The following is a 25,651-nucleotide window of genomic DNA, read 5'->3' as shown; positions in this document are numbered from 1 at the left end:
AGAAAAACAAAGATAATTTCTCAAGAGGATCAGGACCGTTGTGAAATTGACACGACTTTAATTTTAGGGAGTAAAGGTTATTCTCTAATGAGGACTGCTGCAATGAAGAAACCTAAATACATTGAACTAAGGTGACATCACATGATCTCTTTGCTCTTTTATATTTCATTTTGTAGATGTATGTGTTTGAGTTTGGCGTTTATGTATGTGTTTGAGTGTGGCGTTATATGGTTTATGCATGTAATTGTGGTTCTGATTCTGTTTCTAAATTTACAGGATCAGGACGGTTGTGAAATTGATGACACGACTTTAATTTTAGGGAGTAAAAGTTATTCTCTAATGAGGACTGCTGCAATGAAGAAACCTAAATACATTGAACCGAAGGTGCCAAAGGTAACCAATAGAACTAAGGCGACATCACATGATCTCTTTGCTCTTTTATATTTCATTTTGTAGATGTATGTATGTGTTTGAGTTTGGCGTTATATGGTTTATGTATATAATTGTGGTTCTGATTCTGTTTCTAAATTTATAGTGGATTGAAGAAGAGTCCTTAATGTGCCATCAATGTCAAAATGAAGAAGAGTCAGATGCACAAAATGCAAAAGGAAAAGATATTGTGTACCCTGTTTAACTAATTGGTACAACTTATTTTCATTCTGTTTCACTTTTGTTATTTTCCTTCACCCTGTGTTGGTTGGTTATATTGCGATTGAATATGCCTTATGCTTTTTGTTGATGTTATTAAGGTATCGTCACTTAAAAGAGGATGAAATTGCTACGGCATGTCCGGTGTGCTGTGATAATTGCAATTGCAAAGCATGCTTGCGATCATCAACATTTATCAAGGTCAGTTCTCCCCCCTTCTATATTAACTATTCCTGTGATATTTTTCGTATTTTACATTTGAAATGCGATCATGTGGTTCACTACAGGCAATTACCTGCATGGTGGAAAAGAAGAGAAAATAAAATAAAAAATGAACCTCCTGCTGCTGCCCAGCCTGAGATTTGTGAATGGTCAAGATCTGGATGGCATGCATCCCAAAAGCCAATAATGATTGTGATCATGGTTTCCTTGAACTGAGAAGCATGCATGGACCAAATTGCATCTCTGAGTTAGTACGTATAGCAAAAGAACTTGAAGAAACATTTAATCTACAAGATGCACAGGAGACTCTTGATAGTAGGTGTTCTTGTTTGAAGCCTGTTAAGAATGCAGATGATATCCACAATAACATAAGGAAGGCAGCTTCTCGTGAAGATTCCAGTGACAACTTCTTATACTGTCCTAGGGGTGTAGATCTATAGAAAGAGGATTTTAAACATTTTCAATGTCATTGGGGCAAAGGGGAGCCAGTAATTGTTAGCAACGTACTTGAATGTACATCTGGTCTAAGCTTGGAACCACTTGTCATGTGGCGCGCATTCCGTCAGATAAGCAATATCAAGCACAAATCACTTTTGGATGTGAAGGCAATTGATTGTTTAGATTGGTCCGGGGAATGTTTAATTTGTCAATCTGGAGCATGAATTTTTTTCGATATCTAAATCTTGAGCTTGTATTGATTTGTGCTAAAATTCAAAATTCACCGTCATTTTCATTAACCTTAGTTCTTATTTTATTTATTTTTTGTCAGTTAGGTTCGTTTTCATGCAAGTTTTCTGAATTTTGTATTTCCTCCTTTTTGGAATTGAAAGAAGTTTTGGTACATTTAATTTTATCCATTACTCAATTTATACGTCATATCTGTAATGGAATTGGATCATCTCTAGCACTAGCCCTTCTGCTATCTATTCTGCCTCTAATCCAACGGTTGAGTATTTTAAAGGGAAGAAATAAAATTAAAAAAATCTGTTTTTAATAGTTATTTGTTGTATAAGGTAAATTGGTTTTGGAAAAACTAATAATTAGCACAAGAGATGCCACAAATTAGTACAGGAAGTACAAAAGAAACAAGTACAGAACAACCCAAACCCAGAATAAATGAACAGTCTGCCTCCCTCCTACAAACTGAAAATACAGAAAAAACATTTGACAAAATGACACATTCTATCAAGACCCGCCAGCAAATAAATGAAACAGCCGACTACATTCCTTCAACGTTGAGAATGTGAGAGAGACATGTATCATCACGAATAAGGAAATGTATTGATATTGTTTGAAAATATTGACAACCAACTCTACAGATCACGATCACGACAAACTACACATGTACTGCCGATCACTATCACATACCAAGTCATGAAAACCTATAATCAAGAACTATGAACCTAGAGCACAAACCACAAACATAGAAACGAATTGTGGATATAGATGCTGAGATCCATGTTATTCTACCTGCATTATCCATGTTTCAAACTTATTCCAAAAGGTGAGTTGGTGGGGGTTTAAATAAATAAGTAAACCATTGTGGGACTTAGTCTTCAAACTTTCCAAATAAAACACAATATCCAACAGATATGATCATCAGGATTGATACATGTCATATATATAGTCTAGTCTGACTGACTGGTTTATTAATTTATGGACGTTGCATTATGATAACAGTAGATGCTTATGTTCAAAAGGTCATCATTGGTTGATTAAATATGTTTTATATCTTATGACAATTTTGAAGTGTATTTGGCATTCAATGGCTGCTCTATGTAGAGGACTGGTTAGTCTGATGCTAGCCCACTCATTATGTATGTGTATCTTGATTGGCATATCCTATGGTAATGTATAGGTTATTCGCCCCATCCATGATCAGACCTTTTATCTGACTCTGGAGCATAAGAGAAAATTTCTGACTTGTAGGAATCAAAGTCAGAAATCTGAGACCTCATACATGTTATTCAAATCTCTCATCACTAGATCAAACCTAGTGAGAATCCCGTTTGTACTATATCTCGTCGCTAGATCAAACCTAGTAGTTTAACTCTCAATATCATTTTGTTAATATACAGCAACAATGCTATATCACCGACATGAAAAATGAAAACAGAATATAATTAACAAAATTCAATATTGAATATATACACAAACACATATATATCTTGAGTTGTCTCATGAACCAAATGAATGAAACTATAATAGTTTAAGTTCAACTTATTTGGCTCATAAACTAAATTTAACGAATTAATTACTGAATAAAATTTCGAACTATTTCTGAGTTGATTCGGTTCATTGTCATGACTATATTGGCTCAAACTTAATACTTCCCTTTCTTATATTCCATACAAAAAGATGAATGTTGTAGTTGAAAATATTAGAAAAATGATAATGGTAGTATTTTTTTTGTCTGGATAGAGTAAAATAAACTTTATTGGGTTGTTTTCAAGAAATTTCAAAAGTTGAGGAACTAGTCTCAAAATATATAACGGGGACAAAATTGTAAAATTTGTAAAGATTTATATTTTATAGAGTGATGATGGAATTCTATATTTTATATAGCTTTGACCAAGTACTTCATAAAATCCTTTCATTTAACTTGATTGCATAAAAATAACTTTATCAAAAAATAATTTTATATAGCTTTGGATAAAAGCTTTTTTAGTTTGTGAGATGCTCTTACAATAGTCTTCGAAACTTTGGGTCTATTTTGATATGCAATTTATTTGCAATGTATAGCACAAACGAACACTTTTTTTTTTTTGAAAAAAAACGAAACACTTATATATAAGTGTACATAAGTTATTTTCATAGAATATAAAATAAAGATAAATTATTTTTTATACATGATTTGAACTATTTTTTTATTTTTTTAAATCAAAGGTAAACTCCATGTGCAACTGTAGAGACTAATTTCCTCGATGTAACTGAGATTCGTTTAAGGGGTTGACATCTCCTACCAAATGCTCTCCATACACACCGGTTGGGATTCAAACCCAAGACCAAATAGTCAAGGGACCAAAATATCTACCACTTGTGTCACACTATGTTGGTGATTTGAACTATTTTTATAAGTTATAGTATTTGATAACTTATGAAAAAGGTTGAAAAAAACTTATAAAAAAATCATACGTTGTTTTCATAAGTTTATCAAAAATAATCTCACAAAATTTATGTAAATAAATAAACTCAACCAAGTCAATGCAAATAGACTCTTTTTGAACTATATATGACATACAAAAGTAAATTATTTTAGTTTTAGCGTCTTTTTGGTAAGTCTAATAAATTAATTTATAGCTTATTGAATTAACTTATAATGTTGATCGAAAAATATCTAATTAGGTTATACAATTTTTTATATTGTATTTAATTTTTACCGTTATTACTTTCATTTTATTATTTCTTTGTTATTTTAAAAATATATTAACTACTCACTAACAATTTACTTTGATGTCCTTTTATACTTACAACAACAAAATTTAACAAATACTTTAATTTCATTATACTAATTTTTCAACTATAAAATATCGATAATTAGTCATAAGCTAATTTTTCAGTTATCGACCAAAGACTTAATTATTTTTGGCAAATACTAAGATATACCTTAATAATATCTTATTCATAAAGTCACGTTATAAATAACTTAATATAAAAATATTTTCCTTCAAAAACAAATTATTGTACATTTTTTCAATTCAGTAATTCTACTCTCTTCTACTTTTCAATTTTCATCTGCCTAAGTTAGGGCACAAATTAGTAATACTAATAAGATTACTTAGTATTGGAACTTGGAAGCCACTCCATTCTCTGGAATTGAAGTTTCAATGGCGGGAGAAGAGAACGATGACGTCATATATACAGTCAAAATCACAGTCACACTCACCATTCCTCCTCCACAAACACAACCTACTACTGTGGATGTTAACCCGGAAACAGTGCCTTTCAAGGCTGATGAAGCGGCACAAGCCATGGATGTTCCCACCGAAATCGTAGTGTTAAGCGACGACGATGGTTCGGTTAAAGGTGATGATGACGTGATAGCAATAGAAGAATCTGATACTGATCGAGGAAAACAAGATATGGATATTGGCGCCGAAACGGCGTCGTTCAAGGACGATGAAGGTTCGGTTGAAGGTGATGACGTGGTAGACGGAGATTCTTCTTCTGTTAAACCTACTGTGACGCCAGCGATATACGGTAAAAAGAAACGCGGGAGAAAGAGTTTTGCAGAAATTGAGAGGATGAAGAAAACGGAGAAGCGTAGTAGAAAGAGAAAAACGGAGAAGGAGGAAGATGATTCTGGTGAAGGTGATGACGTGGCGGTGGTGGAAGATTCTGGTTCTGTTGATGTGAGAAAGAGTGGACGGCCGATGAAGACGGTATCGTTTAATGAGGATGAGTATTGGTTAGATTTGGATGAGGAAGTGAAGACTAAGGGAAAACGTGGTAGGAAGAAGAAGATTATTATTGCTGCTGAAGAAGAAGGGGAAAATGTGAAGAAAGTGGAGAAGAAGAAACCTGGTAGTAAAAAAAGAAAGACAATTGATGAAGCTGCACAAGAGGAGGAAAATGATGGTTTTGTTGAGAATGAGAAAGAAAATGAAATGGTCAGTGAAGAACAGACAGTGCCTAAATACATTGAACCGAAGGTGCCAAAATTAATCAATCGAACTAAGGTGAACATCACATGATCTTTTTGCTCTTTTATATTTCATTTTGTAGATATATGTATGTGTGTGTTTGAGTTTGGCGTTATATGGTTTATGTATGTAATTGTGGGTTCTGATTCTGTTTCTAAATTTACAGTGGATCGAAGAAGAGTCCTTAATGTGCCATCAATGTCAAAGAAATGATAGGGGCAGGGTTGTCAGATGCACAAAATGCAAAAGGAAAAGATATTGCGTACCCTGTTTAACTAATTGGTACAGCTTATTTTCATTCTGTTTCACTTTTGTTATTTTCCTTAACCCTGTGTCGGTTGGTTATATTGCGATTGAATATGCCTTATGCTTTTTGTTGGGTGTTATTAAGGTATCCTCAGTTAAAAGAGGATGAAATTGCTAAGGCATGTCCGGTGTGCCGTGATAATTGCAATTGCATAGCATGCTTGCGATCAACTAAACTTATCAAGGTCAGTTCCTCCCTCCTTTTATATTAACTATTCCTGTGATTTTTTTCCTTCGTATTTTACATTTGAAATGCGATCATGTGGTTCACTACAGGCAATTAAACGAAGCAATCCACAAACAAACATAGAGATAGATGATGAGGTTGAGCTCTCCAAGTATATGTTGAAAGAACTTCTTCCTTATGTAAGACAATTGGATGAAGAACAAATGGCCGAGAAGGAGATAGAAGCAAAGCGACAAGGTATTTTACCCTCAGAGTCTTGCTTCTTGTAATCCATTTCTTCTTACTTTATTTTATATCCTCTTATTAATGTAAGTTGCTTTTGTCATGCTTTATGGTTTGGTTTCTTTATTTTAGAATTAATTATATCTTCTTTCTTTTGGATTACTTTATTTTCTATCCTTTTTTCTTCTTTCTTTTGGATTACTTACATAATAGATACCAAGCTTTTCACTATTTTTAATATATTTGCCTTCTGATTATGTGTTAAGTTTGTATTTCTTAGTTTCATATATTTTCCAATTTTTAATTTGTTTCAGGGATGAACATTGCAGGGCTCTCACTTTCTGAGCTAAAAATAGAAGTAGCGGATTGCCCTAAAAATGAGCGGGTGTATTGGTAGAGGCTTATTTCATACATTTTTGTTTTTGCAGTTATTATAATTTTATACAGTTAATGATTTAATTCTTTTTGTAGTGACAACTGCAAAACGTCAATATTTGACTACCATAGAAGTTGTACAAAATGCCCTTTTGACATTTGTCTCTCCTGTTGCTGCGAGCTTCGTGGCGGGAAGCTCCTAGGTGGTGCAGATCCAATTGAGTTTGAGTTTAGCTTCCGAGGGCGTGATTATCTGCATGGTGGAAAAGAAGAGAAAATAAAAAAAGATGAACCTTGTGATGCTGCCCAGCCTGAGATTCGTGAATGGTCAAGATCGGGATGGCATGCATATAGCGATGGTAGTATTCCCTGTCCAAAAGCCAATAATGATTGTCATCATGGTTTCCTTGAACTGAGAAGCATACTTGGACCAAATTTCATCTCTAAGTTAGTATGTAAAGCAAAAGAACTTGAAGAGACACTTAATCTACAAGATGCACAAGAGACTCTTGATAGTAGGTGTTCTTGTTTGAAGCCTGTTAAGAATGCAGATGATATACACAATAACAGAAGAAAGGCAGCTTCTCGTGAAGATTCCAGTGACAACTTCTTATACTGTCCTAGAGCTGTAGATCTACACAAAGAGGATTTTAAACATTTTCAATGGCATTGGGGCAAAGGGGAACCAGTAATTGTCAGCAATGTACTTGAATGTACATCTGGTCTAAGTTGGGAACCACTTGTCATGCGGCGCGCATTCCGTCAGATAAGCAATAGCAAACACAAATCACTTTTGGATGTGAAGGCAATTGATTGTTTAGGTTGGTGCGAGGTATGTTCAATTTCTCAATCTTGAGCATGAATATTTTTCGATATCTAAATCTTGACCTTGTATTCATCTGTGCTAAAATTCACTGGCATTTTCGTTAGCCTTAGTTCTTATTTTATTTTATGTCAGTTAGGTTCATTTTCATACAAATTTTATGAATTTGGTATTTCCACCTGGGATTAAAAGAAGTTTTGATACATTTCATTTTATCCATTACTCAATTTATACATCATATCTGTAATGAATGTCTTAGAAAAATAAGGGAGAGTAGTGAGCCACCTGTTGTTTGGGTCATGAAGAGATACCAGTACAAGGTTAAAGACCTGTTTATTCACAGATATACCTAATTACTAATTAGAATTGTAAATTAGAAGCCACTTTCTGACTTTAATTGCAATGTAGTCAAGATGTTTTCAGTCCTTGTGGCTTGTCATATGCTGATATTCCATCGTTATCATCAAATTTTGATCTTGTGTGCTTAATTTATAGAGCCTTAATTATAATTTCTCTTATTGTTCTCTTCTCGTTCTCATATGTTTTACAGGCATCTCAATTTATTGCACTCTAGTGCCCCTGTTCTTTTTGCTTAATCTACCCAGATACTCTCTTGTTGCCCTTGCATCCTATGGTTTCTGTTCTTCTATTGTTATTTTTCCCTTTTCTTATGCATACTAAGATCATCCAGCTTAAGTTAGGATACTATTTACTGCTTTTTTAAGTTCTCTTGTTGGAAATATTGTTCTCCAGTTGTATTACTCATTTTCTATCTGCTTAGTTTTACTAGTTTTTTCTTCCTTTACATGACATGTCTATCTATTGCTGGTGAGTTCTCCCTTTTTTTATTTGAAATGTCGATTGAATGCAGGCAGAAATTAATGTGCACCAATTCTTTACTGGGTACACAAAAGGTCGCTTGGATTGGCTTAAATGGCCACAGGTATTAAAATTAAATGATTGGCCTCCTTCTAATTTATTTGAGGAAAGTTTGCCTCGTCATTGTGCCGAGTTCATATCTTCCTTGCCGTATAAAGAATATACAAATCCTTTCAACGGTGTTCTTAACCTTGCTGTGAAGTTGCCTGAGGGTGTTCTAAAGCCAGACATGGGCCCAAAAACGTATATTGCCTATGGATTTGATCAGGAGCTTGGGCGGGGTGATTCTGTAACTAAGCTCCATTGTGATATGTCCGATGCAGTAAGTTTCTTAGCCTTTAAGAGACTAGTATTTCTAGAATGTCATGTGTTTTTTATTTTATTTTATGTTTATACTTTTAATTTGTAAGGTGTATAGTTTGTAGGATGTTACATTGTCTTTGTAAGCCATTTCATCATGAGATGTTAGTCTTTTAGTTTTGACTACATGTCCTAAATATTTGCTCATTGCACTGTCTTCGAAAATACTTTCATTTGATTAGATATTTGATTTTATATGTTGTTTTTATTGATGTTTTGGTAATTGGTAATTTGAAGAAGTATTATTTTAATGATTAGTTTCATTATTGGATAAGTCAGTTTTTGGAGTTAGAAATTTGATTGATGCCTATGGATTAGAAAGTGGTAATCAATGTATACTTTTATCTGATGGACTGTCTTTCCTGATCAATTATTTGTTGGGGCTTTAATATTTTGCTTTGTGCCTCTAAGTGCATACTCTATTTTTTGGAAAATGAATTGTTATTTCCTACATAATTTGACTTTTTAGGTAAATGTGTTGACTCATATTTCTAAAGTGGAATTGGAATCTGTGGGCATTAAAGCCATTAAGAAACTGACACAAACACACCTCGATCAAGACAAGAGAGAGCTACATCTTCATTGTGATAATCAGGATGGAGAGACCAATGATGGTGTGCTTGATAAGTCATCGTCTTCCATAAATGCTGATGATGGCCTTTCTTCTGAAGTACAGCCCAAAGAGGGCGATGAAGTGACCGTGAATAAAGAAAATAGGTTTTTGGTAGGGGGGGATTCTTTAGATGGTGCTCTCTGGGATATATTTCGGAGAGAGGATGTACCTGAATTAGAAGAATATCTAAAGAAGCATTTCAGAGAGTTCAGGCATGTACATTGCTCTCCTTTAAAGCAGGTAAAATTAGTTAAGTTAATTTTTTATTATTTGATTTTTTTACACTATTTTTTATTATTTGTTTGGGTACCCCTTTTTAACTCGAGTCATTAACTTACTGTTACAGGTTACAACACTATTGTTATTCATTTTTTTTGCAGGTGCAATATAATTGTTAGAAAATAAAATAATATCTATTAAAATCGTGGTTTATCTCCTAGGACCCGTTTTCAATCTTTGCATATCTTAGATTTTCTTTTAGGATTAATTTCCACATCTTCTATTTATTATTTTTTGTTCTTGATTTCCTTATTTATTTAGGATTGAGTCCTATAAATAGGTATTAGTGTTTAGTTTTATGTATCACAAGTTTTTTTTGACAAATTTATGTAGAATCACACGACTACAACAATAATCTATAATGATCCCTGTATTTTTAATATTTGGAGGGTTGCACGATGATAAAATTGATGCCGTCTTTCATTTTCTTCTGATGTCAGTTTTTTTTTTTCTTTATCAAATATATAAGTCACAAAGCATTGAGTGAAGGATCAAGCTGGTACATAATAGTTATTTTTTGTATAAGGTAAATTGTTTTTGGAAAAACTAATAATTAAGAGGTGCCAAAAATTAGAACAGGAAGTAAAAAAGAAACAAATACAGAACAACCCAAACCCAGAATAAATGAACAGTATCCCTCCCTCCTACAAACTGAAAATACAGAAAAAACACTTGACATAATGACACATTCTATCAAGACCCGCCAGCAAATAAATGAAACAGCCGACTACATTCCTTCAACGTTGAGAATGTGAGAGAGACATGTATCATCACGAATAAGGAAATGTATTGATATCGTTTGAAAATATTCACCACCAACTCTACAGATCACGATCACGACAAACTACACATGTACTGCCGATCACGTATCACATACCAAGTCATGAAAACCTATAATCAAGAACTATGAACCTAGAGCACAAACCACAAACATAGAAATGAATTGTGGATATAGATGCTGAGATCCATGTTATTCTACCTGCATTATCCATGTTTCAGATGTCTAGTCCTTAGTGTGATGAGATGTGTTGAGAGTCCCACATCGACTAGAGACATGTCCTGTGTAGTGCTTATAAGGTAAGAGAATCTTACCTTTTGAGTTTGGTTTTGTAGGATTTGAGTTAGGCCTAACCCAAATTTTAGGAATGGTATCATAGTCTGTCCTGGATCTCTTATTGGACTAAGTTATTTGTTATTCCACCTCCATTTGCCCACGCTCTAGATGTCAATTCATGTGTGCGAGCGAGTGTGTTCTGATCCATATTCCATCTGTATTATCCACTCTTCAGATGTTTTGTCCTGAATGTGAGGGGGAGTGTAAGAGTCTGATATTGACTGGAGATTTGGCCGGGGGAGTGTAAGAGTCCCATATCGACCTGAGATTTGGCCTATGTAGTACTTATAAAGCTTAGACAATACTTACCTTACAAGCCAAATTTGTAAAATTGAGTTAGACCTAGACAAAATTATAAGAATAGATAGGCATGAAGCAGTGAAGACACGCTGTCCTCGAAGATTTATTTGCATAAGACAAAAGTCCTCACGATTCAGTAGCCCCGTATGAGAAAATCCCCAGCAACAAAATTACCAGAGAACTCTCATTGTTAAGTTAAGTCACGAAATAGATGAACAAGAGGAAACTTTATTTTTTTAAAATACTGAAACAAACTTATTCCAAAAGGTGAGTTGGTGGGCGTTTAAATAAATAAGTAAAAAAAATTATATTCTCTATTTACCGTTGTGGGACTTGGTCGTCAAACTTTTCAAATAAAACACAATATCCAACAGATATGATCATCAGGATTGATACATGTCATATATATAGTCTGATTGGTTTATTAATTCATGGACCTTGCATTATGAAAACAATAGATGCTTATGTTCAAAAGGTCATTGGCTGATTAAATATGTTTTATATCTTTATGACAATTTTGAAGTGTATTTGGCATTCAATGGCTGCTGTATGTAGAGGACTGGTTACCCTGATGCTAGCCCACTCATTATGTATGTGTATCTTGATTGGCATATCCTATGGTAATGTAGGTTATTCGCCCCATCCATGATCAGACCTTTTATCTGACTCTGGAGCATAAGAGGAAACTTAAGGAGGAGTATGGTTAGTAATGTTTATAAATTTTCTTATGTTTTTGGGAAGTGGGCTGGTTTGATCAATTAAACTGTACCATTTTGTTGAAAGTTCACCATTGACTTTGTAGGAATCGAGCCTTGGACTTTTATTCAGAAGCTAGGAGATGCTGTTTTCATTCCTGCCGGTTGTCCTCACCAAGTCAGAAATCTGAAGGTAAAGTTTACATGCATACATGGTATAAATTTCCTTGTCTGCCTTAAAAACCATAATATTTTGCTAGGAATGTGTTTCCTGAATTTTATTACAATATTTTGTATTTTTTTTCTAGCCAACAAAGCAATTTTTTTAGCCAGTTAACTCTACTGATTTGTTTAAGTTAATGTGTTAAATATAAGTCTGTTATTTTTGAAACATTAAATGCTATAACATTTTCGTGTTAATGTCAATCATGCATCATCTTTTTGTAGTCATGCATCAAGGTCGGGCTTGGTTTTGTCTCACCTGAAAATGTTGGTGAGTGTTTCCGTTTGACAGAAGAATGCCGTAAGCTTCCGATAAACCACTTGTCCGCCGAGGACAAGTTGGAGGTCAGCTATACTGCTACTCTTTATTCTATTCTGCTTTTATTTTCTTACCGGTGTTGGTATATTGCATTTCCTATTCTGTCATTAGTTTCTTAATGGATTTAGTTTTAGATTGTAGCTCAATAGCAGTTCTATACTAAACCTACTAGCTAGAACAAGCAAGTGGTCTTGATGGGATGCTTACGGTTACTCCAAATGTTTGGCACTGTTATACAATGTTTATCCAAATTGAAACACTGATATCTGTTAACTGATCCTAACATGTTAAAAAATAAATAAAATGAATTGGACATTTCTTACCTTGTAGACCATAGATTCTAAACTGCTCGGTGATAATTAGTTCACTCTGTAAATTGTAATCTAACATATTAATTACAGATGAATTGATCAATGGTTAGAAAGATAAAAAAAATGTTTCAATTATTTATAGTTCGTAGACAATTTATACTATTAGTTGATTCTTTTCTTTGAAAAATCACTAAAAGTTCTAGTGAAGACATAATGGTTTCATGTTGGTTTTGGATTTCTATTTCATTATTGTATTATCTGGTATTGTTCTAAATATGTAAAAAACTCTAATTTAGGATAGCAATCATGTTACTGTATCACGTCGCTGTGTCAATAGTTTCTTATTGCAATTTTGTGTATTTTTTTCCTGATTGTTGTTTCTTTGGTAACAGGTGAAGAAAATGACTGTATATGCTATGCTTGATGTGGTTAAAAAATTGGAGGAGGCAAGGTTAGATTACAAACTTTTGGCCCTTTGGTTATGGATTTGATATACCGTTTTGCTTTGCTGTCAAAGGCATTGGTAGATTATATCTTATGTACACATTATTTTGTTAGGTTCCCTAGGGTCACACGATTTAAGATTTGCATTTATTGTGTATTTTATGAAATTGATGGATGTGATTCAATTCACAGGTTTTATTCAATTTACAGGTCCGAAGAAAAGAATCAATGATTTAGTGTAAATATATCTGAAGTTCAATTGAGAATGTACATTTTTTTGAGTCGCTTCATTGGGTTCGCTAATCTTCAGTTCTTTGTATTGCAAAACTGTACAAAAGGTTCCATATTATGTTTTATATGGCGCACCTTGATTAGGTACATTTGAAACATTGCTTACTGACTTGTTTTGTAATGTTATACATTTAAGTGTCACTAAATTGATTAAGTTTACTGGCAGATGTGATGAAGATCATTGTACTTATCAAACTTCTGGGATTAAATGTTGTTTCAGCATATTTTGCAAATTGTGGGAGTTGTTGAGTTGAGTTGATGTCATGTTATTGTTTTTGCCACTAAAACATATTCCTTGCATAAAGAGGATGATATTTCAATATACAGATATACACGAGTCTTTAGTGAAGGAAACTATATTGACTAAAACATAATATTTTCCTGTGCTATATTCCGTACAAAAGGATAATGTAATGATATTGGGATATATAAATGCTAAATTATAAGATAAAATTTCAAGTTAAAATAACTACTCCTATCTCTCATTCCTCGATTATAAGCAATTAAGCATTACTCACGTCTATGATACAGCCTAGATGCATTAATATTTTAATGTATCTAAAAAATGAATTTCTTCTTATGTTATGGACCGGAGGAAGTATAATATGCATAATGTTTCAATAGGAATTTTTTTAAAGAATTTCAAGATAAAATAACACTCCTATCTTTCATTCCTCAATTATGAGCAATCAAACATTACTCATGTGTCTATGATATAGTCTAAATACATTAATATTTCAATGTATTTAAAAAATGAATTTTTAGTAAAAAAAAAATGAATTTCTTCTTATATTAAGCACCGGGGGGGTATAATATTGCATAATTTTTTTTTTTACGGTATATAATACTTATAATATATTTGTATGAATTTTTTCTTAAATACCTTTTATATTTATTTTTTTTGTCAGATAACCTAATGGATAAAAGTTTTATTATTAAGGTGAATAAGGAAAGCCTCTGGGATTCAAACTCCGACTCATATATATATAAAAAATATGATGTTCTTATTAACCGAGTTAAACTCAAAATGACTCTTTCGATTAAAGAAAGAGTCATTCCACTTTCTCGAGTTTATCCAACATGAAATCACTCTTTCTTTACAACGCCTGAAGCAATATTCCTGCTAATGGGTTGCGAGCTTTGTCCATAAAGATGACAAATTTGACATCTTTCACTTGTTGCGGAATGAAATATATCTACAAGAAACATCTATTCTTCATTGCTGATTGTTTCCCTTGGCTCGAAGAACTTGATCTTAAGGTTTCTAACACCTTGCATTTATCTGGTACTATCTTCGATCACCAATATATTGTTGATCTCTGCAAAAACTGTGAGCTTCTTCAAAATATTATTGTGATTGACCTGGTTTCATTGAGGAAGAGACAAAAGCAATCATTTATTCCAACTAAAAAACGAAAATGGATTCCTTCCACTCAAAGCAAAAGGAAATCATGTATACGAGTGGGAAGGTATCTGCTCTACTGCTCTACTCCTAAATCTTATGTTTATGTCTTGGTTAGACTAGTTGGTTGGACATATGACATGGGATACAATATATATAACTTTATTTTGGAATTTATGTCGTATTTTCAGAATATATATTATAGCCATTACTGAGCCTAATTCAATTCATTTTACTTTATTTCATGAAACTTGTTATATGAGTTTTGGTTTTAAATGTGATATTCTTAACCGTGAAAAAGAAATTTTAAAATCATCTTTTAAATTCAAGGAAAATTAACTAAATTCAACTAAATGCTTTCAAAGAAAGTCTTCAATCCTTGATAAATGGCGGCTTACTTTCCGACCTAACTCTGCTCCCACATGAAAAAATTAAAATGAGCGATTCTTGAAGGTCATTACTCCGAGGAACAATTCCTTAGACATAAAATGATGTTGGGCACACACTCATAATTTTAAAATATTACAACATAAAATGATTAATTAATGTTAGATGATGTGACTAAATTATTTAACATTTATTTTTTCTCTTTTATGGGTGTGTGCCTAAATGAATTTTATTTGGGATTGCGCCAACTAAGAATTACTCAATTACTCATGTCATGCAATTGTGCATATGCACATTTTTTTTGGTACAATACACAGAATAATTTATGTTAAGAGATGAACGTATTTTTAATTATTAATGTATTTTCTGAATATCCTATAAAGTAATAGCGGAAGGAAAATTATAATACGATTTAGGTGTTTTTTTTTTTCTAAAAAAAATGTAGAAAGGAAATATTTTTACTAATTAATGACCGATGAATATTTCACAAAAAAAAAATTGAACTCAGTACATCAAAGTTACAAGGTTAAAAACTTATCATTAAAAAAAAATAAAATTAGCAATTCATTTGTAAATCCAATTGAGGTGTATTTTTTTTTATATGATATTTAATTTAAAATACATAAAAAAAAACAAAGACTTGTTAGCATCACCTTTAAGTTTTTAATCACCTTGATTAACATTGATTGATCAATCCACAAGTTGAAGTCCATGGTTTTCTCTGCACACAGATTGAACAACACACAATGACACAATCTTTTCTATTGATTTTTAAGTTATCATACAAGTTTCACTACATTTATGTTTGGCATAAACAAATTACCTTTATTTTTTGAAATCCGATTGATTTTTTTTCTTTCTTTTATAGTAGTAGTTTTGTGGCTAGACTAATACACTTTTATTGTACTTTGTCCGTCCCAATTTGATTGACATAGTTGACTATTTCACGCATCCGTGGTAAAAGAATACCGTAAAAAAAGAAAAGAAAATGTACTAGAGTAGACTTGTGAGCTGTGATCCATAACACAGAGACTTGTGAGTTGTGCATGTACTGTACTTATTATCTATCTGATGATGATGACTTGTGAATGTATTGTAGAGTACTTCAGTTGTGGTTTGAGGAGCCAATAAATTTTTTTAGAAAAAATTCCCTGAAACACATCTTGGCGGTAGATTTGAAAACCCTCCCTCTCTTTTTTCCACTCAAAATTGTTTATTGTTATTTATTCCCCCAAAAATACAACACTTTATTTCGCATGTTTCAAAGCAGAAAAGAAACCCAATAGTTAGGGTTGGTTCGGTTCACCGTTTTATTAAATTCTCAAACAAAAATTCCTTTCTCTTCATTTCAACCTTTTTCCATGGCGGATGAAAACAACACACTCTCACTCACACTAAAACAATCCATTCCCGACGATCCACAAAAAACAACAGCTACTCTTGATGACGTGGAACAAACTGTTATTAATAATATTGACGCTGAAACGACGTCGTTGAAGGACGTTGTAGTTGATGACGTGGCAGCCGGAGATTCTTCTTCTGTTAAACCTGCTTTGACGCCAGTGATATACGGTAAAAAGAAACGCGGAAGAAAGAGTTTTGCAGAAATTGAGAGGATGAAGAAAACGTTAGAGAATGGAACGAAAGAAGAAAATGGTAAAGGTGATGATGACGTGGCTACCGGAAAGAAGCGTGGTAGAAAGAGAAAAACGGAGAAGGAGGAAGATGATTCTGGTGAAGGTGATGACGTGGCGGTGGAAGATTCTGGTTCTATTGATGTGAGAAAGAGTGGACGGCCGAGGAAGAAGGTAACGTTTAATGAGGATGAGTATTGGTCAGATTTGGATGAGGAAGTGAAGACTAAGGGAAAACGTGGTAGGAAGAAGAATATTATTATTGCTGCTGAAGAAGAAGGGGAAAATCTGAAGAAAGTGGAGAAGAAGAAACCTGGTAGAAAAAAAAAGGAAATTTTTAGTATTGGAGAAGAATTTGAAGCTGAACAAAAGGAGGAGGAAGATGTGAAAAAAGTGGAGAAGAAGAAACCAGGTAGAAAAAGAAAGATGATTTCTGAAGAGGGGGAAAGTGGTGGTGTTGTAAAGGAAGAGAAGAACAAATCTGGTGGAAAAAATAAGATTGAAGATGAGAGTGATGTTTTGAAGGAAGATGATCAGGACCGTTGTGAAGTTGACACAACTTTATCTTTAGCTTATAACGGTGATTCTCTAAGGAAGAATGCTGCAACAAAGAAACCTGAAAACATTGAGGATGAACTTGTAGGTGAAAACAAGTCTGAGAGGGATGTTTTGAAGGAAGACGATCAGGACCGTGGTGAAATTGACACGACTTTATCTCTTGATAATAAACGTTATTCTCTGAGGAGGACTGCTGCAGTGAAGAAAATCAACCGAAAGGTGCCGAAGGTGCAAAAATCAACCGAAAGAACTAAGGTGACATTACATGATCTCTTTGCTCTCTTATATTTCGTTTTGTAGATGTATGTATGTGTTTGAGTTTGGTGTTACATGGTTTATGTATGTAATTGTGGTTCTGATTCTGTTTCTAAATTTACAGTGGATTGAACAAGAGTCCTTAATGTGCCATCAATGTCAAAGAAATGATAAGGGCAGGGTTGTCAGATGCACAAAATGCAAACGGAAAAGATATTGTGTATGCTGTATAAACAATTGGTACAACTTCATTTACTTCTGCTTTTTAATTTGTTTGATTTGCAATTATCCTGTATAAGTTATGATCTTGTGTTATTGAATGTTACTTATTCAGTTGATGTGAGAAACATGATATTTTTGGGATATTTGGATTGGATAGAATTAGTACGTTGAAAAGTTGGAAAATTGAAAAATATTATTGGTTTTGATTGTTGATGAGGAAATTATGACCGTTGTTTGTTTTTGTTGTCTTATTAAGGTATCCCCACTTGAAAGAGAATGAAATTGCCAAGGCATGTCCGGTGTGCTGTGATAATTGCAATTGCAAAGCATGCTTGCGATCATCTACACTTATCAAGGTCAGTTCTACACCCTTCTATATTAACTATTCCTGTGATATTTTTTTTTGTATTTGACATTTGAAATGTGATCACGTGGTTCACTACAGGCAATTAAAAAAAGCAATCCGCAAACAAACAAAGATGATGAGGTTGAGCTCTCCAAGTATATGTTGAAAAAACTTCTTCCTTATTTAAGACGATTGGATGAAGAACAAATGGCTGAGAAGGAGATAGAAGCAAAGCGACAAGGTATTTTACCCTCAAGAGTCTCGCTTCTTGAATTCCATTTCTTCTTACTTTATTTTCTATCCTCTTGTTAATGAAAGTTGCTTTGGTCATGCTTCATGGTTTTGTTTGTTTATTTTCAAATTAATTATTTCTTCCTTTTTTCTTCTTTCTTCTTTCTTTTGGATTACTTACATGATAGGCTTTTCACTATTTTAAATGCATTATCCTTTTGATTAAGTGTTAAGTTTGTATTTCTTAGTATCATATATTTTCCATTTTTTAATTTGTTTTTGGGATGAACATTGCAGGGGTCTCACTTTCTGAGCTAAAAATAGAAGTAGCGGATTGCCCTAAAAATGAGCGGGTGTATTGGTAGAGGCTTATTTCATATATTTTTGTTTTTGCAGTTATTATAATTCTATACAGTTAATGATTTAATTCTTTTTTTGCAGTGACAACTGCAAAACGTCAATATTTGACTACCATAGAAGTTGTACGGAATGCCCTTTTGACATTTGTCTCATCTGTTGCCGCGAGCTTCGTGGTGGGAAGCTCCTAGGTGGTGCTGATCCAATTGAGTTTGAGTTTATCTTCCGAGGGCGTGATTATCTGCATGGCGGAAAAGAAGAGAGAATAAAGAATATTGAACCTCGTGCTGCTGCCCAGCCTGAAATTCGTGAATGGTCAAGATCTGGATGGCATGCATATAGTGATGGTAGCATTCCCTGTCCAAAAGCCAATAATAAGTGTAATCATGGTTTCCTTGAATTGAGAAGCATACTTGGACCAAATTGCATCTCTGAGGTAGTATGTAAAGCAAAAGAACTTGAAGAAACACTTAATCTACGAGATGCACAGGAGACTCTCGATAGTAGGTGTTCTTGTTTGAAGCCTCTTAAGAATGCAGATGATATACACAATCACAGAAGGAATGCAGCTTCTCGTGAAGATTCTAGTGACAATTTCTTATACTGTCCTAGGGCCATAGATCTACACAAAAAGGATTTTAAACATTTTCAATGGCATTGGGGCAAAGGGGAGCCAGTAATTGTCAGCAATGTACTTGAATGTACATCTGGTTTAAGCTGGGAACCACTTGTCATGTGGCGAGCATTCCGTCAGATAAGCAATACCAAGCACAAATCACTTTTGGATGTGAAGGCAATTGATTGTTTAGACTGGTGCGAGGTATGTTCAATTTCTCAATCTTGAGCATGAATTTTATTCAATATCGAAATCTTGAGCTTGTATTGATCTGTGCTAAAATTCAAAATTCACAGTCATTTTCATTAACCTTAGTTCTTATTTCATTTCATGTCTGTTAGGTTCATTTAAAGAAGTTTTGGTACATTTAATTTTGTCCATTACTTTATTTATACGTCATATCTGTAATGGAGTGAATGTCTTAGAAAAATAAGGGATAGTACCAAGTTTTTGTTCCAACTATTTTTTGGTGGATAGTTGCTTTTTAAGAAAAATTCCTAGATGTTCTAATTACAAATTTAAAGACCTATTTATTCACAAATATACCTAATTACAAATTAGAATTGTAAGTTTTTTTTTTTTTGACAAAAATTAGAATTGTAATTTAGAAGCCACTTTTCTGACTTTAATTGCAATGTTAGTGAAGATGTTTTCAGTCCTTGTGGCTTGTCATATGCTGATATCCCATCATTATCAACAAATTTGGATATTGTTTACTTAATTTATAGAGCCTTAATTATAATTTTTCATTGTTCTCTTAGCAATAGGTCTCGGTCTTTTTCTCATTCTCATATGTACAGGCATTTTAATTTCTTGCACTCTAGTGTCCCTGTTCTTTTTACTTAATCTACCCAGACATTTTCTTGTTGCCCTTGCATCCTATGGTTTCTGTTCTTCTATTGTTATATTTCGCTTTTTCTTATGCATACTAAGATCATCTAGCTTAAGTTAGGATCCTATTTACTGCTTTTTTAAGTTCTCTTGTTGAAAATATTGTTCTCCAGTTGTATAACTCATTTTCTATCTGCTTAGTTTTACTAGTTTTTTCTTCCTTTACATGACATGTCTATCTATTGCGGGTGAATTCTCCTTTTTTTATTTGAAATGTTGATTGAATGCAGGCAGAAATTAATGTGCACCAATTCTTTACCGGGTACACAAAAGGTCGCTTGGATTGGGTTAAATGGCCACAGGTTTTGAAATTGAAAGATTGGCCTCCTTCTAATTTATTTGAGGAAAGTTTGCCTCGTCATTGTGCCGAGTTCATATCTTCCTTGCCGTATAAAGAATATACAGATCCTTTCAATGGTGTTCTTAACCTTGCTGTGAAGTTGCCTCCTGGTGCTCTAAAGCCTGACATGGGCCCAAAAACGTATATTGCTTATGGATTTGATCAGGAGCTTGGGCGGGGTGATTCTGTAACTAAGCTCCATTGTGATATGTCCGATGCAGTAAGCTTCTTAGCCTTTAAGAGACTAGTATTTCTAGAATGTCACATGTTTTTTATTTTATTTTATGTTTATACTTTTATTTTGTAAGGTGTATAGTTTGTAGTATGTTACATTGTCTTTGTAAGCCATTGATGTTAGTCTTTTAGTTTTGACTACATGTCTTAAATATTTGCTCATTGCACTGTCTTCTAAAATACTTTCATTTGATTAGATATTTGATTTTATGGGTTGTTTTTTATTGATGTTTTGGTAATTGATAATTTGAAGAAGCATTATTTTAATGAGTAGTTTCACTATTGGATTAGTCAGTTTTTGGAGTTAGAAATTTGATCGATGCCTATGGATTAGAAAGTGGTAATCAATGTATACTTTTATCTGATGGATTGTCTTTCCTGATCAATTATTTGTTTGTGCTTTTAAATTTTGCTTTGTGCCTCTAAGTGCATACTCTATTTTTGGAAAATGAATTTTGTTATTTCCTATATAATTTGACTTTTTAGGTAAATGTGTTGACTCATATTGCTAAAGTGGAATTGGAATCTGAGGGCATTAAAGCCATTAAGAAACTGACACCACAACACCTAAATCAAGACAAGAGAGAGCTACATCTTCATTGTGATAATCAGGATGGAGAGACCAATGATTGTGTTCTTGATAAGTCATCGTCTTCCATAAATGCTGATGACGGCCTTTCTTCCGAAGTACAGCCCAAAGAGGTTGATGAAGTGACCGTGAAAAAAGGGAATAGTAATTTGGTAGGGGGGGATTCTTTGGATGGCGCTCTCTGGGATATATTTCGGAGAGAGGATGTACCTAAGTTGGAGGAATATCTAAAGAATCATTTCAGAGAGTTCAGGCACGTGCACTGCTCTCCTTTAAAGCAGGTAAGATTATTTAAGTTAATTTTCTATTATTTGTTTTTATACCCCCCGTTTAACATGGTCTATAACCATTCTTATATATATTCATATTCATTGGAGGTTTGCACCATGATAAAATTGATACTATCTCTGTCTCCTTATTTAGCTTAAGTCATAGCTTATGCTTTTTTTATATTTCTGTGGTACTGTGTTTTGTTTTGCTTGCCTTCATAGTATAGTTTCACTGTCCATGTTTGTTTTGCTTCTGAACTTGACTTTAGTCACCCATCTCGTATGTGTTTGGTTCTGCAGTGGACAAAATTTGATTTTGACAGAATTGAGTTTGATAGAATTGATTGGGCAGTCTGATGGCCATTAACTTGTTAGCATTATTGTATATGATTGGGCAGTCTGATGGCCATTAACTTGTTATGTATGTATCTTCTTAAATAACATACTTTGGCAATGTAGGTTGTTCACCCTATCCATGATCAAACATTTTATTTGACTATTGAGCATAAGAAGAGGCTTAAGAAGGAGTATGGTAAGTAGTCATTATAATATTGACAGAGATGATAAATCATTATGTGCCATCTCACAATTCAACATTGACTTGTAGGAATTGAGCCCTGGACTTTTGTTCAGAAGCTAGGAGATGCTGTTTTCATTCCAGCTGGTTGTCCCCACCAAGTCCGAAATCTGAAGGTGAGATTGTTTTATCTTTAATGAAGGTGTAATGTTTCCTAGTTTGCCAAGAAGTGTATTTGTTGAAGTTATGAGTTTTAGATAAAAGACGGAGTAGAGATATAAGTTAATTATGGTTAAATATGATTGATAATGATTTCAGAACTAACATGATAACTAACTATAATGCTGCCAAGTTCTTGAAAGTTTGGGACTGTCCTAAGTATTGTTTACTTGTATTCAAAAACCTTTTCATGTGGTATTCCAAAAAAAAATCACCCTAATCACTTTAGTGTTAAATCATTGTTATTTGATACCAGTGTGATAATTAATTTGCTCTAAAAGACAACACTAATTCCTCGGTAAAATATTATTCCAACAAGTTTAAAAATATTATTAAGAGGTGCAAAGCTGGCTGAGCTAACTTACATTTGTTAGGTCGGATAAGTGATAACTGTCTTCAATGGTGTCATTCTATGAAATCACTATTGGATGTTAAAAGGAGAGTTATAGTACTGAACAAGTTCATTCCGCTCAATCTAATTCTGTAACTTACCTTACAGTTGCATTGCCAATCAATTTTGATCAAAGCAGTCCCCACCAAGTATAGAAGTACCCTTTAATTTACTAAATTAGGTCATATTAGTCCCTCGTCTAGGAGCTATTTTGAATTTTTATATTTTGTTAACTAATGTGTCCCAAGTAAGCAATTCTAATAGATTATTGTGGATTTTTTTTCCTAAAAGATTAAATTAGGTGCCACACTTTTTTGCATATTCCCCAAACAACTTTCTTACACATTTTCTAAGGGATTATTGAAGTGTTACATTTTATTTCTTCATTGCTTTTCTTTCTAGCTAATGCGGTCAAAGTATTTATAAATGTCAATGGTTTGTATTTGCCATTTTGCAGTCATGCACCAAGGTTGCACTTGATTTTGTCTCTCCAGAAAATGTTGGTGAGTGTTTTCGTTTGACCGAGGAGTTTCGGAAACTTCCAATCAATCACAGGTCTGCGGAGGACAAATTGGAGGTATGCTGCCATACACTTTTGTCGATTTGAATTGCTGTTTGCATCTCCTATTTTGAATTTAAGTTGAACTGGTTCTAGCATGTTAGTCATGTTTTCTTGAATTTAACATTTTTTACCATCTTGATCTTAAACTGCAAGGTGCTTATTTAATCACTCTAGTAATTATAATCTAAATTGATCTTAAAAAAATTATAAGAATTGGAAAGATATAAAAATGGTGCTTATTGAATCACTCTAGTAGACAGTTTGTACTTTTTAATTGAATGTTTATTTGAAGTGTGATTAATAGTTCTAGTTGCTGTGTAATTTACAAGGTTCTAATATTAACTGTTTCTTGTTGATTTTTTTTTTTGTCTGACCTATTTCAGAACCTATGTTCCTGTGTCATTTCAATAGATTGATATTGTGTATTGTTTTATTTTCCCTAATTGCTGCTTCTTTGATAAAAGGTGAAGAAAATGATTGTATATGCAATGCTTGATGTGGTCAAAAAGTTGGAGAAAGCAAGGTTAGTGATTGCAAACTTTAGGCCCTACAGTTAATGATTTGTGATACTTGCTTTTATTGAATATACACTGTTCACTTTGCTGTCAAAGGAACTGAGAATCATGTCTTTGTACATTTTTTTCAACTTCTTTAGGCTCACTGTTTGTCCATGAAATTGATACTGTCATTAAATTTACCAGGTCTGGAGAAACCAAGGATCCAAAGTAGATTGTAAATGTATCTGAGAGATTGAATCTAATTGGGAATGTAAATTGTTGGATGTGCTGATCCAGGGTTCTTTTTGTTGTAACTGTGGGAAAGGATCCCTATTTTGTTCGATCTGGCACACCTTGATGATATACTTTTGAAACATTATGACTTGTAATGCTGTACACTAATGTGCTAATCCTCGGGATAGTCAAGGCTTTCGCAGAAGCTAATGCTGGCATTGTATTATTAAACTTTTGAAGGCATTCATAATGAGATCATCTAAGTTAACATGATGATAAATGTCTGGTTACTGGAAGTGATGTTGAAAATCCTTGTTCGAGCAATTTCATCCTATGTATTTCCCTATTAATCGTGGTAGATAAATAGTATAAAGGATATAGTGTTATATGAAGGTAGTATTTTGGTGATGTTTGTGAGGGCTGGCTGGTTTGCTTGCTCCTATCACTGCACGACTTCTACATTACAAATTCCAAATTCCCTTACCCACTCAACAACAATTCCACTTACCCTCTCTCCAAACGCACAATTTTTCTCATCAAGCCATCCCCAAATCAACAAAAAACCATAAACCCTTGCTTCATCAAAATCGGTCCAGACTCACATGGCCGAACTCGTCTCTGGAATCCTCTCTTATGTCACAAACATTTCCCTCTTCGTTTCCCTCAAAACATCATTGATTTCAACCAACTCCATCATTGATCTCGGCAATGAGTTCGTCATTGATGACTTCCCTTTCAAATCTTCTCATTGATGACAAGTTTGGGGGATAAGATTTTGTTTTTGGGGGAAGCTTCTGCTTTTTTCTGTTTCTGCTTCTGACCTGTGTATCGAAAATGAGAATTGTTTAATATTACATAGGGATGATGTTCATCGCGCTCATATTCCGATTGAGGGTAGGATCGACGTTTTTTGCTTGGATAAACAACGAATTTCACCTTTGTCTGATCTTCCTTTATGCTATGAGTTATTTTGGCCACCTCCTCAATGGCCTGTGTTGCATTGACAACAAAACATCACATATCTTAGATTGAAAGGTTTGTAATTTTTCAACACGAACTTGTAGAAAAATTCTTTGTTCTATTTAGTTATGTCAACTCAGCAATACTAGAAATATTTTGTATTTTCTATTATTTTGAAAGCATGAATTCTATATACTGTGATGCAAGGTTCTTTTCCCGGCAATTTTAAATAATAAATAGAATTTATACTCTTAAAAATGCACTTTCTGGTTTCTGGATATTACATACATGCACCCTGTCAATAGTTGTTTCCCATTGTTCATTATGGGTACAAGTTGTACAACTAAAAGTACAGGCCTTTTTTATATTAGTATGTGGCTTTTATGTTTTCTCCATCTTACCCCAAGTGATACATTTGGTACCAAAATGTGTTGTTTTCCAGGATGTGTCTATATATGTATACTACTACTATACTAGGCTATCTTAAGAAGTCTTGAGTACTGTTAAGTGCAAACCAGTAGCAGAATTAATGAATTATTTTAATATATATAGTTATTGAGTTTTCTTTTCATTAGCTCCAAATACTCGATTGCCGAATTCCTATTGTTGTTTCAAAAAATTCTTTAGACAATTCCATTAAGGTTTCGGCTAACAAAAGCAAATCATTTCTACTGTCGAATCTCATTT

The 25,651-nt window shown here is 33.5% G+C and overlaps 2 protein-coding genes across 8 annotated transcripts; both read left to right on the top strand.

Moving 5' to 3' along the window:
* The first annotated feature begins 4,545 nt into the window (after positions 1-4,545).
* Positions 4,546-13,512, top strand: LOC123901954 (lysine-specific demethylase JMJ25-like). Of its 7 annotated transcripts, none has more exons than XR_006807396.1 (14): positions 4,546-5,549; positions 5,680-5,795; positions 5,905-6,004; positions 6,096-6,243; positions 6,558-6,621; positions 6,700-7,435; positions 8,298-8,627; positions 9,135-9,518; positions 11,601-11,673; positions 11,774-11,859; positions 12,114-12,233; positions 12,911-12,969; positions 13,173-13,337; positions 13,420-13,512. XR_006807396.1 is itself a non-coding variant. In XM_045951745.1 (14 exons), the coding sequence occupies exons 1-14, from the start codon at positions 4,698-4,700 to the stop codon at positions 13,192-13,194; spliced, it is 2,985 nt and encodes a 994-aa protein (XP_045807701.1). In that variant the 5' UTR covers positions 4,546-4,697; the 3' UTR covers positions 13,195-13,512. The 7 variants fall into 7 exon arrangements, 5 of the variants coding, with proteins under 5 accessions (XP_045807701.1, XP_045807694.1, XP_045807692.1 ...); XR_006807367.1 differs by having other exon boundaries at positions 6,543-6,621; positions 13,155-13,337; XM_045951745.1 differs by having other exon boundaries at positions 6,543-6,621; positions 8,298-8,369; positions 8,508-8,627; positions 13,155-13,512.
* Positions 13,513-15,843: 2,331 nt separating this feature from the next.
* LOC123901924 (lysine-specific demethylase JMJ25-like) lies at positions 15,844-24,277 on the top strand. Its single transcript, XM_045951731.1, has 13 exons — positions 15,844-17,489; positions 17,614-17,729; positions 17,968-18,067; positions 18,157-18,298; positions 18,586-18,649; positions 18,730-19,465; positions 20,383-20,712; positions 21,213-21,596; positions 22,044-22,116; positions 22,192-22,277; positions 23,169-23,288; positions 23,738-23,796; positions 23,975-24,277. Exons 1-13 carry the CDS (start codon positions 16,404-16,406, stop codon positions 24,000-24,002), a joined length of 3,324 nt encoding a protein of 1,107 aa, XP_045807687.1. The 5' UTR covers positions 15,844-16,403; the 3' UTR covers positions 24,003-24,277.
* The last annotated feature ends 1,374 nt before the right edge of the window (positions 24,278-25,651 follow it).

This window comes from Trifolium pratense, linkage group LG1 (assembly GCF_020283565.1).
Source record: "Trifolium pratense cultivar HEN17-A07 linkage group LG1, ARS_RC_1.1, whole genome shotgun sequence".
In the NCBI taxonomy this organism is placed as follows: domain Eukaryota; kingdom Viridiplantae; phylum Streptophyta; class Magnoliopsida; order Fabales; family Fabaceae; genus Trifolium; species Trifolium pratense.
The sequence above is the reverse complement of the archived record's forward strand: the minus strand, read 5'-3'. Positions and strand labels throughout refer to the sequence as shown.